Below are 13385 nucleotides of genomic sequence, written 5' to 3'. Positions count from 1 at the left end.
CCAATCATTCTATTTCTTAAGAGAAATAAAGGCATATCTATAAAAACTTGCATAGGCATGACCATAGCAATCCTACTTGTTATAATCAAAAGTAGAAAAATGCCAAGGCCTATCAATTGGTAAATGAGTAAGTTAAAAAGTATGCTACCAATATTTTTATTTGTATTATTTGGTGATCAGAAGGAATGAAGTAACCATTTAAGGTGCAACATAGATAAAACCTTGAAAATATACTAAGTAAAAGAAATCCAAAGCCAGGTGCCAGTAGCCTATAATCCTAGCTTCTCAGGAGGCTGAGATCTGAGGGTCACAGTTCAAAGCCAGCCCAGGCAGGAAAGTCCATGAGACTCTTATGTCCAATAAACTTCCAGAAAACTGGAAGTAGCTCTGGGGCTCAAGTGGTAGAGTGCTTGCCTTAAGCTGAAGTGCTCATGGACAGCACTCATGCCCAGAGTTCAAGCCTCATGACCACCACCACCACCAACAAAACAACAAAACCAGACACAGGTGATTATACATAATGTGATTCCATTTACATGATGTGACCAGTATATGCACACCTCTGGGAAAAGGAAGTAGACTAGTGATTTCCTAGGGCTGAAAGGGGATGGGAAAATTGGGGAGTGATGACTTAGGACCTTAGGGTTTCTTTTAATATAATGAAAATGTTCTAACATTGAACTGTATAGCCATTGTATTGAATTATATTGAGTAGTCCTTGAATTGTATATTCCAATGGGAGAATCATGGGAACAATGAATTATATTTTAATAAAGCTATCACAAAACTTTCCTTCTTATGAGTAGTGAGCCCAGTCCCAGACACTTTCTTTTTTACTTTTTTTTTGTCAGTTGCGGGCGGGGGGGGGGGGGGCAGGGCGGGGACTTGAACTCTTGGGCCTGGGTGCTCTCCCTGAGCTCTTAAGCTCAAAGCAAGCACTCGACCACTTGAGCCACAGCGCCACTTCTGGTTTTCTGGTGGTTAATTGGAAATAAGAGGCTCACGGACTTTCCTGCTGGGGATGGCTTTGAACTGTGATCCTCAGATCTTAGTCTCCTGAGTAGCTAGGATGACAGGCATTACCACTGGCACCCAGCCCACTTTTTCTTTTAGCAGAACCACCTTCTCCAGATGTCCTGTGCGCCATTGCCTTGTTTGTTTGTTTGTTTGTTTTTGGTCTTTTGTAGCTTTATATGTCTTTTTTTTTTTTCTTCAGGGCTGAGAGCCGAACCCAGGGCCTTGCGCGCCAGGCGGGCACCCTTCCGCTGGGCTAAACCCCCAGCCCCTCCAGATGCCCTGTGAAGTGTGGAGTCACAATACCTGTTTACTTGTCTAGATCTTAGAGGTTCACTGTGAAAAATGTGGGTGTCTGTGATCTTTGCATGACTTCCTCTGGCCATATGTTCTGTTTTGGAGGCAGGATTTCAGGTGGGAGTGAATACAGAAAAACAGCATGGCTAGGAAGTCAAGGCAAAGACACACACCTCTAGAAGTTCGGCATTCCCACCATTGCCTTGAGCAGTCCCTGATGTAGGCCTCTAGGAATCACATCATTATGGCTTTGAGCAGTCTCATGCAGCAGGACCTGGGTATCAGGTCAGGGCTCATTGCCCCTGGAAGACTTGCATATGAACAGTGGACTGATTGGACCCTAGAGGTGTGCACTTGGAACTAGCACCAGTCAGAAAGGCTAAAGGACAGAAGGAACATGGAAAGCTCCCACAGGCAATGCAGAGCCTCTGTGATTGGATCTGTGGACTGCTATGGTCCACAGGCTGTCCAATGATCTTGAGTCACACAGCTTTCTTCTAGAGGCAGCTTATAAACCTCTACACATTTACCCCAGGCTGCATCCTCTCTTGACACCCCTCCTCTCTAGTGGGAGCTATCCCTATCTTTTTCTTCAGTATTCCTCCTTCTATGTCATAGATTCATTCCCTGAGATCATAGTGACAAAGGACCCAATACAGGTGTTGTAGGATTTTGGTATCAGGAGGTGAATAATCAATGGGCACAGTTGGAAAGGACTCAATGCAGGCCATTTGTCTTCAAACAACTGATGTGTGACCAAGAAAAAAAATACTTCTTTTGAGTATATTGTCTACTGTAAGTAAGCTAGGAAAATTAAGAAAATTGCCTTTCTTTTTTGCCAAAGTAAAGAGACTTTTGTTCATAAGAAGGAATTAAATTCTTTGGCTGATCTTTTCCAATAATGTATGCTCTGTTTCATTTTTTGACTTTGTGGGAGATATGTGCATCCCATGTGTGTATGTGCTGATGCAAAATGTATAATCAGGTTTGCTATTATTTTCCATGGTCTCTGTGTTTTGTACTTAGCTTAAATATGAAATTCTTGTTTTGATCATTTAAAGGGATGAGTTTCAGGTCTGATCTTCTCTTTGGGATTTTTATCTCACCTATGATATGCTTTTTGTGCTGATCTATATTGTGTCTTGGAAGGATAAATATTAAGGTGTAAAATTCTGAGCTCTTGGGCACCCCCTCAGGTGTGGCCTCCTGAGCACTGAGGGGTACCTGTCAGAAGCACCCTCACTTGAACAGCGTAAGAGGGGCTGGCTGACCTCACAAAGGGACTGCAAGTGTGTGACTACCTGGCTGTTGAGTGGAGCCAGAGGGCAAGAGGGCCCCGTAGCTCAGGCATCTCTAGATTCTCGGCCTTGAGCAGGAACATGAACTGAGTGTGCTGGTGACAGAGACCAGCCAGGGACAGAGGCCAATTAATTCAAGGCTTCAAGACAAACCAAGATTCCACCTGTGACTTAAGGCCCAACAGCCAGGACTGTGAGTAAAAGATTGCTTCAGAGGTGGGTCTGTGGTGTACTTGAATATAGGGTAGCTGCCAAATAGCTTCCAGAGAAGCAATTCAGAGGTCAGGCAAGGGAAAGACATACCATTCTATGTTAGCTGGACAAATCTCTCTTTAACAGAACAGTATAAAACATGGAACAGAAACAGGGCAGTGAGTTGGAGCAGGTTACCACACTAATAGTATGGACCAAGCGGGGCAGAGGTGGAGAGATCATGTTGCTTGGACTGACCCCAGGTCACATCTGCCTCTACTGTATCAACTCCCTACTGATAGTGAGATGAAAGGGACCACAGTGGAGATCCAGTAGGCAGAAGGTGTTTGCCAATAGCAATCCCTCTGATCCATGGAGGATGTGTCCCAAGATTTCGTGTGGGTACCTACATTTTGGAGAGTATTCAAGTTTAGATATACTGTGTTATTTTTTCCTACACATACACATAATGAAATGGAATTTAAATTTAGACATAGGAAGAGATGAGCAACAATAGGTAATGATCAAATAGAACAATCCTAATATGGCATAATAGAATTATTTAAGCTTATGAATTGTTTCTGGAATTTTCTATTTGATAATAATTTGGACTCCTACTATGAGTAAATGATACCAGGCAACCCACTGATAGGATGTGACTGCTGTACATACAGACTCACTTACAGAACAGATGCATGGCCCAACTCTGCACAGATAAGCCCAGATAAGGCTTCTGCACAGCAGAATAATTCATTTGCATACATAGGGCCAGGATGAGGTCACCAGAGTGTAGTCCTATTAAGATCTCATGAGTATTCTAGATGTATGGATCACATTTAGACTTAGTGCGTGATGGATGTCAGAGTCTCTTGGTTTTGCCTTCATGTTCTCTGTCCAACTTAGATTTAATCTACATTCCCCTTATGTCTCATAAATTATTCCCCTGTCTCTAAGATATGTGTATATATGTATATATATATATATATTGATACCACAAAGATTGATGAAATGATCAGCCATTTATGATGAACTCAATCTCTGGCCCCTCAAGGTCAAGAGTGGGCTGAAAAGCCCAACCCTTTAAGTCCACGGTTGGTTCCTCTGGCTCCAGGCCCCATCCAGACATTATCTAGGAGCCAATCAAGAGCCTCTTCCTCAGCATGAAGCTAGATGTGGCTGAAAAGGGATAACAAATAAGATTCTCCTATTTTACCTTATCATTGGGAAATCTCAAGCTTTTAGTTTTGTGTGCTTGAAACTGAGGATGCAGATCAAATACATGTTTATTATATTATCATAGAATCAAAATGATGTTAATAGCAGTTCCTTTCTTTCAGCCCACAGCCATATCAAGAAACGTGTGTGTGGAAGGAATCCAAGCTCCTGCAGAGTCTTCCAAGACTACATCCACCCCAGCATAGACAGAGCTTAGTGGGCGCCCCATGGCTGAGAGGCCATGGCCAGACCCTACCATGCCCTACTGCTCCTGATGGTCACTCTGGCCCTTATATCCAGGAAAGTCCAAGCCTGGGGCTCACCGGAGGTGGTGAGAGAGTTCCAAGACATCCCTAAAAACTATGTCTATGTGCAGCAAGCACTCTGGTATGCCATGAAAGAGTTCAACAAGGCCAGTGGAGACCAGTACAGCTTCAAAGTGCTAAAAATCCTGAAATCCCAGGAGCAGGTCAGTGGGATATTTACTCCTTTATTTTCCGTGGTACTAGGGTTTGAACTCAAGGCCCTGTGCCTTGCTAGGCCGATGCTCTACCACTTAGGTCATACCTCCGGTCCCTTTTTGTCTTTTTAATAGAGTTGTCTATTTTTGCTAAGAGCTTGTGTTGGACTGTGATCTTCCTACCTATGTCACCTGCTAGGATTATAGGCATACACCATCATAACTGCCAGGCTTATTGATTGAGATGAGGGTCTCAGGAGGGTTTTGTTTGTTTGTTTTTTATTGTTGTTGAGTTGGTGTTAAACTTTGAGCCATTTTATCTCTGTCTCCCAAGTAGTAGTGAGGGTAACAGGTATGAGGAGCTGCCTTATTTGCCTGGCTTTGCTCCAGCTAGTATGTATTCTGTTTTTGTACTGGTCTTGGGATTTGACCTTAGGGCCTGAGCACTGTCCCTGAGCATTTTTTCTCAAGGTTAGTGTTTTACCATTGTGGCCATAGCTTTACTTCCAGATTTTTGGTACTTAATTGGAGGTAGGAGTCTCACAGACTTTCCTGCCAGGCTGGCTTTGAATATAATCCTCAGGTTTCAGTTGCTGTGATTACAAACATGAGCCACCAATGCCCATCTGGTATTTGCTCTTCTATTCCCAGTCCTCCGCCAGGGAAAAATTTGGTATAGTGATTGCAAAGTGGGCACGGCAAACATGGACAAAAGATAGCTCTAGCCAAAATATGTTAACCCTAAAGGTTTTTGAATGAAAATTAATTCTAGTTCATTCTTAATTCAGAGGTGGAGATGAATCATAAAACAACCATTAAAATAACTGAAAATTGGTTACAGTCACATAAAAAAGTAGACTTCAAAGTCCAGAAGGCAGCTTGTTGGGGCCAAGTTTGGGGCAAGTATGTCATTGACTACATAAATAACGACAGGAATGAATTTTAACACAGAGAACAAGCAAAGAGAAAAATGCCACTCAGAGCTAGAAAAGAAATGGCATGACTAGAAAATCACCTGCCACCATTACGATAAGCAATTCAAGCAAGGATTGCCAATGAATCCTACAATCTCTCACTGAGAGAGGGTTCATTGATTCACTGTAGGGCTTGATTACTGTAGTCACATGTTGCTTAATGATGGGAACACATTCTGAGAGATGCCTCATTAGGCAAGCTCATCATCATGGGAATATCACAGAATGTACTTATCCATGTCTAGACAGGCACTCATCCTCAAACACAAGATGGATGAGATCGCTGCCAGCATCACACAGCAGACTGCTTTATATGAAGTAATCTTTCTTTAGTAAATAAAGGGAGGATAAAAAAGATCAGAAACACAGCATAGCAAATACATAAAAAAACATAGTCTTTATTAGTATGATTGAATACTATGTACTGCATGTCATTGTATGTGTTATGCTTTATTATGACTGGCAGCATGGTAGGTTTGTTTACACCAGCATTAATTCTAGTTGAATGCAAAAGGAAATTTTTGACTCTGTTGTAATCTTACATGATGCCTTTGTAAATGTGACCCATCTTTGTGGGACACACAACTGTAGTTACAAAAGGGGAAGAACATCCCAATATTCAGGACATCTTCCGAGCACCGCTCTCTTCGGACAGCCATGAAGAGCATGGGGACCAACTGGCATCATACTCCTATGATGCAATGTGTGAAGAGGGCACTGCAAGGCCTCTCCATTGTGAGGAGCACTCCAGCAGATCCAAATTGTGAGACATTCTATATTAGAAATATCAATATATTCTGTATTAGAAATTCCCTATGCCCTAAAACATATATCCTAAACAACAAAAGCAAAAACAACAAAACCCATGACACTCTTTTCCATGGAAGGAGACTTAAGAATCCTAACAACTCAAGTGTGGTCCAGTGTCATTTCTTGAATTTAAAAGGAAAGACTATAGCTCAAGGCCAGTGGCTCATGCCTGCAATCCTAGCAACTGAGGAGGCTGAGATCTGAAGATTACAATTTGAAGTCAGACCTGACAGGCAAGTCCATGAGACTTTTGTCTCCAATATAAACTACAAACAAATAAACAAACAAACAAATAAGTAAATGCCAGAAGTGGAACTTTGGTTCAAGTGGTAGAACATTAGCTTTGAGCAAAATAAATTCAGGGACAGGGCCCAGGCTCTGAGTTCAAGCCCCAGAACCAGGAATGAAACAAAACAAAACAAAACAAAATGGAAAGACTATACAAGATATTATCAGTACAGGTGAGAAATTTGGATGTAAACTGTATAACAGAAGAGAGCCTTTCCAAGACATGTAGTTATATTGTGGTTATCTAGGAGTCTGAGATAGCACACTGAAAGAACTAAAATTAGTCCAGCTTGTCTGGACTCTGATCAAGGAAGGATGGCAGAGGTGAACAGGAGGACACTGGGCTAGAGTTGTTGTGACTTTGACACCAACTGCAGAGTTGTCTTGCTATTTTCCTTCAGTTACATGTCTCCTGCCCTTCAGCCTTCATTTTCCATTTCCCAGGTTGACAGGCACCATGGACTAGTTTCCTACTTTCTTACCTTGGGCAGGAGAGAAGGTTCATTTGAAGCTACATCTCCATCATGATGGCGATGGCTTCTCTGCCATCTTGCTGCCAACTGTAGGACTTTGGCTCTCTCTGGTTCTTTGTGTGGCTTGTTAGGATTTTTTGGTCTGTTTGTTTTGTGTTTCTTAGACTGAGGACAGTTGTGGCCAGGGATGTGTCTCACTAGGCTGACATCAAATACCATTTAATGGTAATTAAAATTCATGGGCTTAAACTGCTTGAAGTGTCTCAGATACCTATGGCATTTGTTCTTAGTAAAGATCCCACCTTTGCCAGGCGCCAGGTGCTCATGCCTGTAATCCTAACTACTCAGGAGGCTGAGATCTGAGGATCACAGTTCGAAGCCAGTCTGGGCAGGAAAGTCCATGAGACTCATATCCAATTAACCAGCTGAAAACTAGATGTAGCGCTGTGGCTCAAGTGGTAGAGCACTGGCCTTGAGCTGAAGACAGTGCCCAGGTCCAGAGTTTAAGCCCCACAACCACCACCAACAAAAAAATCACACTTTATTTTTCTGTTGGACCAATTCCATTATCTAGGATTTCCTTCTATCAATGCTTTCCTCCTTATGCCCATAAATAGATAATTTTCTGTTTTTTTCTGTCAGATCTCTTAATAATACAATCAACCTGTATATATCAAAATTACATATCATTTTATATTGCTTTTGGTTTTCTCATGGATGACGTACATTTTCTCAGTTTGCTGTAAACTCTTAAATGTTGGTCAGAATCAGAAAGAGTCAGAAATATGTTTGGAAGGAGGCTACAACTCAGGCATTTAAAATGCTTTGTAGTTGTACTTACACACTATTGGAAAATATGGAGACAAAAGATAAAATGAAAAATGCTCAAAACAGAAGCAAAATAAAAATATTATTGCTGTCAATTCAGATTAAACTTCATCACCTACACATAGGTTTTATATAAAGGAAATAGCCCTATCTTACTGGTTGAGCTACTCTAAAAGGGAAAATGTCTGCATTACAGCTTAGCCAAATAAGTCCACCTGTATGCTTTTGTATGGTCAGCAGTTGTGATAAGAGACAGGGTGGTCTACAGAACCTTAGATATTTACTATATGGACCTTGGAAAATACATTTGAAAACCCTACCATATTTGTTTTTTATTCTTTTTTTGTATTTGAAGGAGTTTTCTTTATTTCTCTCAACATTATGGATGTTCATTTATTTTGGAGATATACAAGGTGATTTTTGATATACATGTACATTGTGTAACAGGTAACAGTTGCACAAGCAGACTTATTAACAATCCATCCTCTCACATAGTGTTTCAGTGTATATGTGTGTGTGCATGTGTGTAGGAAATATTTGTCATCTACTCTCATCTCCAACCTTGAGTGAAAAAGCGAAGGGATAGCCCCTAGGCCTAAAGTTCAAACTCCAGCACCGGCACAAAACAACAACAACAACAAGAATAAAAATCCAAGCATTCATTTTTTTTTTTTTTTTTGTCGGTCGTGGGGCTTGAACTCTGGGCCTGGGCGCTGTCCCTCAGCTCTTCAGCTCAAGGCGAGCGCTCTACCACTTGAGCTACAGCACCACTTCCGGTTTTCTGGTGGTTTATTGGAGATAGGAGTCTCACGGTCTCTCCTGCCCGGGCTGGCTTTGAACTGCGATCCTCAGATCTCAGCCTCCTGAGTAGCTAGGATTACAGGCGTGAGCCACCAGCGCCCAGCTCAAGCATTCATTTTTTAACATGTATATTGAAGATGTATCACATGATGCTTTGATATTAATATAGTGAAATGTTTATGGTAAAGTAAATTAATATTTCTATGATCACATAGTCATCCGTGTGTGTGTGTGTGTGTGTGTGTGTGTGTGTGTGTGTCTAGAGTATCTAAAGCCCACTCTTTTAGGAAAAATCCCAAATATGATACAACATTATTAATGTTCTTATGTTGTAGATCATTTTCTGGGCTTGCTTACTTTTTATATCATTTGACTTGCTTCTTCCCATGGCCCTACTTACGTTAAGTGAAACAAACCAGATGCAGAAAGAAAACTATATTACCATCTTATTTTCATGTAGAATATTGAAAAAAGAAGTCTGTTCTTACTGCTGCATAGTATTCCTATTTTTATTTTTTCTTTCTACCTTCCTTCCTTTCTCTTCCTTTCTCTATTTCTTTCTCTTTCCTTCTCTTTCCTTCTCTTCTCTCCCTCCCTCCCTCCCTCCCTCCCTCCCTCCCTCCCTCCCTCCCTCCCTCCCTCCCTTCCTTCCTCCCTCCCTCCCTTCCTTCCTTCCTTCCTTCTTTCCCTTCCTTCCTTCCCTTCCTTCCTTCCCTTCCTTCCCTTCCTTCCTTCCTCCCCCCCCCCCCCCCGTTCCTGGCCTGGGCACTGTTCCTGGGTACCATTTGAGCCAGTGCTCCACTTCTGGCTTTTTCTTAGTAGTTTATTGGACATAAAAGTCTCATAGACTTTCTTGTCTGGGCTGGCTTTAAACCGTGAACCTCAGATCTCAGCCTCCTGAGTAGCTAGGATTACAGGCATGAGCTACAGGCACCTGGCTTGCATATTATTTCTTTAGGTGAATATACTGAAAAATTTTGTCTTTTCTAATGTTGATTCTTACTTTAGTTACTGTGAAGCTGTAAATCCTGACATTATGCATATATTTGTTCAAATGTACCTGTGAAGTTGGGTAGAAATCTAGAGGTAGATTGCTAGACCCAAGGGTATACAGATTTCTGCCTATCTTCATCTCTGAATTTAAATACTTCAGAAGGTAAAGCCAAGCCCACCAGGTGAATCTCTTTATTTTGCATTTAGCGATGCCTTAAAATTGAATGGAATTTGAAATCCAATACAGGGAAGATATGTCATGGGGTGGATAACTTGGGGGAAATTTAAAATTCTGCCTTCCATATTCATTTTGGTCAATGCCCAGTAAATGTTTCTAGAACTCCTAAATATTTATTCCATGTTCATTTATTCCATATTTATCTTTGATTCTTCTGGGAGCAGTTTTTATGTTTGATTTGGTCACTCTCTTTCATATGGTCTCTCCCCCATTCTCATAAATCTCATTTTCGAGTAATTATAAAAACCTCTATTCCATGCTGTGCAGTGACTTTTCCCCATGAGGCCCTCCATGGACAGAAAGGATATCTGAGCTCAATGCAAGCAGCCAAGCACCTGTAGCCTATATCATGTGGGACTGCTAAAACTCCCAAAGAATGGAAAGCTTTAGAATGAATCAATGCTTTTATGGAAGCTTTGATTCAGAAGCAGGTCAATATCCCTTCTATCTGTTTTAAGTGTAGAAATGATACAAACTTTGTTATTTATTTCTCAAGTCTCCAATACATAAACAGTTCACTTTCCAATAAACATTCTCAGGAATTTTTTTTCTTACTGTATCATGAGATTGGTTATCATTACTTTAAGATCAAATACATAATGAGAAAGATATTGAGACAGAGAATCCTTTTAAATTATATAAAGACTGCTGGTGATGAACTGTAAAACATGGAATTGTTGAAATATAGCCTTCCCCTAAGAGATTAATGGCATATTTATCTTCCAGAGGGGAAAATTGATGCTGTTTTCTTTCATGATGTTTAATTAATTACTTATTGATAGATCACAGATAGTTTGGAGTACTATCTTGAAGTCAACATAGGCCGAACAATGTGCAAGAAAATTTCAGGTGAAACTGAAGACTGCTTACTACATCAGGATCCTCAAATGCAACAGGTATGTGGCTAAGACAACAGGGAATAAGGGTCCCATAAAATTTTGTATACGAGACAACAGAAAGCTGGTAAGATTGATTCTGTTTTATTTTTTAAGCGTCCTTTTTAAACAGAATTACATTTTGTGGACACCATCCTTTTGAAAAAATTATTTTGTGGATATCTTCAAGACCAGGTCTCTATGACCTTATATAAATTGATATAGAGATCTTTATTATCTTTCCTTTTTAAACTGCTTCTACACTAAGCATTTTGATACAATTCATTCCTTTCTTTCTTTCTTTTTTCTTTCTTTTTTTCTTTCTTTCTTTCTTTCTTTCTTTCTTTCTTTCTTTCTTTCTTTCTTTCTTTCTTTCTTTCTTTCTTTCTTTCTTTCTTTCTTTCTTTCTTTTTCTTCCTTGTTTGCTAGCTTCATGGGGTGAACTGCTTGCATTGAGCTTCTTTTGTGCTCAAGGCTAGTGCTGTACCACTTGAGCCACAGTGCCACTTCCAGCTTTTTTGGAGAAGTTTATTGGAGATAAGAGTCTTATGGACTTTCCTGCCCAGACTGGCTTCGAATTACAATCCTTAGATCTCAGCCTCCTGACTAGCTAGGATTATAGGTGTGAGCCACTGGTACCTGGCTCAATTTCATTTTTTATTCTTTCTTTTTTTATTGTGAAAATACCATACAGAGGGGTTACAATTACATGGGCAAGATAATGAGTACATTTCTTATCAAGCATTGTTAGCATTGTTGCCTCCTTCTTGTTTCCCCTTCCCACCCCCCCCCCCCAAAGTTGTAAAGTTTGTTTTTTGACATAACATCTTATACATCCCATTGCAATTTCATTTTTTAAAACTTTGTTTGGTGCTGTCATTCATGTTTACACTGATATCATGAGGGTATCCTTTATATTTTTAGTCTATTTGAATAACAGAGAGAAGAGAAAAACATTATGCTTCTTGCCCACTACAAGTGAAATCACACTTCTGTTGTAGGACTCTGGGACCAGATCATTGTGTCTTCTCTCAGAAATCCAGCTACAAGCTTTTACTTGTTTAGTCTTTGGCTAAATTTTAAGCCCTCTCTTTGAAGTATGCAGAACTCAGTACTATTCTTTATCTGTTGTTTTCTGGAAAGGACCCACTGGGACCTTGGTGTGTGTCTCAGGGTAGTAATGGGTATGGCTGGAGATGAGAATTTCCCAAGGATAACCAGTTCCTGAGTTCAGCCCTAGCTCACCTTAAGAACATGGCAAGTGAATTGATGAGGGACTGTCCTGCTGAGTGAGGGTAGCTCCTGCGCTAGGAGGTTCAGGATTGACTATCTTTGGACTGTAATGGGCTTGGTTCATTCCTTGAAATAGGGACATCTTATTCTTTCCCACCTTTTGTTTTCCCTTCATATGAACTAATTATTTTTTAAATCTTTTTTTAGGTGACTTTTTGCATTTTTATCGTTAGATCCAAGCCATGGAAATTTGAACTGACTCTGCTGAAGATGAAATGCAAAGATATCTAATTGTCTTCTTGCACATTCTGCGCACTCACTTCCATCTTAAGTAAAAATACTTGTAAGATGTTTGAACAGCACAGTTGGCTCACTCCATTTTTGTGACTTCTTCGCTTTACTGTGTGGTGGTGTTGGGCCCCCTCCTCTTGGTGGCTGCTTCATCTCCTAGTAGAGACAATCTGCTGCTAAAGAACAAAAACTATATCTACAACTTACCAAGAATAAAAGATCTTCCGCAGACAATGCTTTCTGGAAAAGTAACCTCAGTTGCTTCAAGCATGCTCGGTACTATATGTTAGAAGGTCTGAGTGACTGACAGTATCCTTCCATGGATCTCGGTAGATACCTCCCTTCCTCAGACTCCTGGAAAAACACCATCCAGTGGCTCCAAAATGATGTTTTACTTTTTAAAAATTTCTTTGGTTTTGCTGGGGAGATAAAACCCAGAGCCTCTCACGATGCTGGGCAAGTGCTCTATCATTGAGCTACATATCTAACTCAGAAATAGTGGTTTTTAAACTCCAGACCCACTCAGAAATACAGACGGGCCATTTGGATATTGGGTTGCTTTTTAATTGAAGCAGAAAATGTCCAAGAGTAAGGGTGCTTGGAGAGTAGGTTGTGTGTGTGTGCACGCACATGTGTGTGTGTACATAATTGTATGTCCACAGTTGCAAATGTTAGCTAGCTACTGCTGAATAATAAATCATCTAGCCTTTTATTGTCTCAAGATACACATACATGCATATCTACATATATATGTATATATGTGTGTATATGTATGTGTGTGAATATATATATGTGTGTATATATATATATATATATATATATATATATATATATATATATATATATATATCTCACATGATATCTGTGCCTAAGGAATCTTGGTTTGGCTTGCCTGAATGGTTCCAGAATTCAGCTCTCAAGCATTTACTCAGACATTGGCTCTGCTATTATTATCTGAAAGTTTGATTGACTCTGGAGAGTCTTGATTGACTCATTCACATAGCTGCAGATAGCAGTGACTATTTACCAGGAAGCCTTTTTCTCTTCCAAGTGAGTCTCATCACAATGCTATACAAGGCTGGGTGAGGCAGCTGGCCTCTTCCAT

General features: G+C 40.5%; 1 protein-coding gene across 3 annotated transcripts; it reads left to right on the top strand.

The window, feature by feature from the left end:
* Window positions 1-2008: 2008 nt before the first annotated feature.
* LOC138817201 (cystatin-13-like) lies at window positions 2009-12351 on the top strand. Of its 3 annotated transcripts, none has more exons than XM_070007607.1 (4): window positions 2009-2106; window positions 4139-4485; window positions 10664-10777; window positions 12197-12351. In XM_070007607.1, exons 2-4 carry the CDS (start codon window positions 4258-4260, stop codon window positions 12278-12280), a joined length of 426 nt encoding a protein of 141 aa, XP_069863708.1. In that variant the 5' UTR covers window positions 2009-2106; window positions 4139-4257; the 3' UTR covers window positions 12281-12351. The 3 variants fall into 3 exon arrangements, with proteins under 3 accessions (XP_069863708.1, XP_069863706.1, XP_069863707.1); XM_070007605.1 differs by lacking the exon at window positions 2009-2106 and adding an exon at window positions 2634-2802; XM_070007606.1 differs by lacking the exon at window positions 2009-2106 and adding an exon at window positions 2634-2825.
* Window positions 12352-13385: the final 1034 nt, after the last annotated feature.

Source organism: Dipodomys merriami, unplaced genomic scaffold (assembly GCF_024711535.1).
Source record: "Dipodomys merriami isolate MVZ:Mamm:240054 unplaced genomic scaffold, mDipMer1.0.p SCAF_7, whole genome shotgun sequence".
NCBI lineage: Eukaryota > Metazoa > Chordata > Mammalia > Rodentia > Heteromyidae > Dipodomys > Dipodomys merriami.
This window is presented reverse-complemented; position numbering and strand designations above follow the sequence as displayed.

Excerpts from the sequence above, each read along its gene's own strand:
- LOC138817201 (XM_070007607.1), top strand. The coding sequence starts at position 4,258 with ATGGCCAGACCCTACCATGCCCTACTGCTCCTGATGGTCACTCTGGCC. Across the intron at positions 4,486-10,663 it reads TCCTGAAATCCCAGGAGCAG|ATCACAGATAGTTTGGAGTA; the intron begins GTCAGTGGGATA and ends ACTTATTGATAG. Across the intron at positions 10,778-12,196 it reads AGGATCCTCAAATGCAACAG|GTGACTTTTTGCATTTTTAT; the intron begins GTATGTGGCTAA and ends ATCTTTTTTTAG.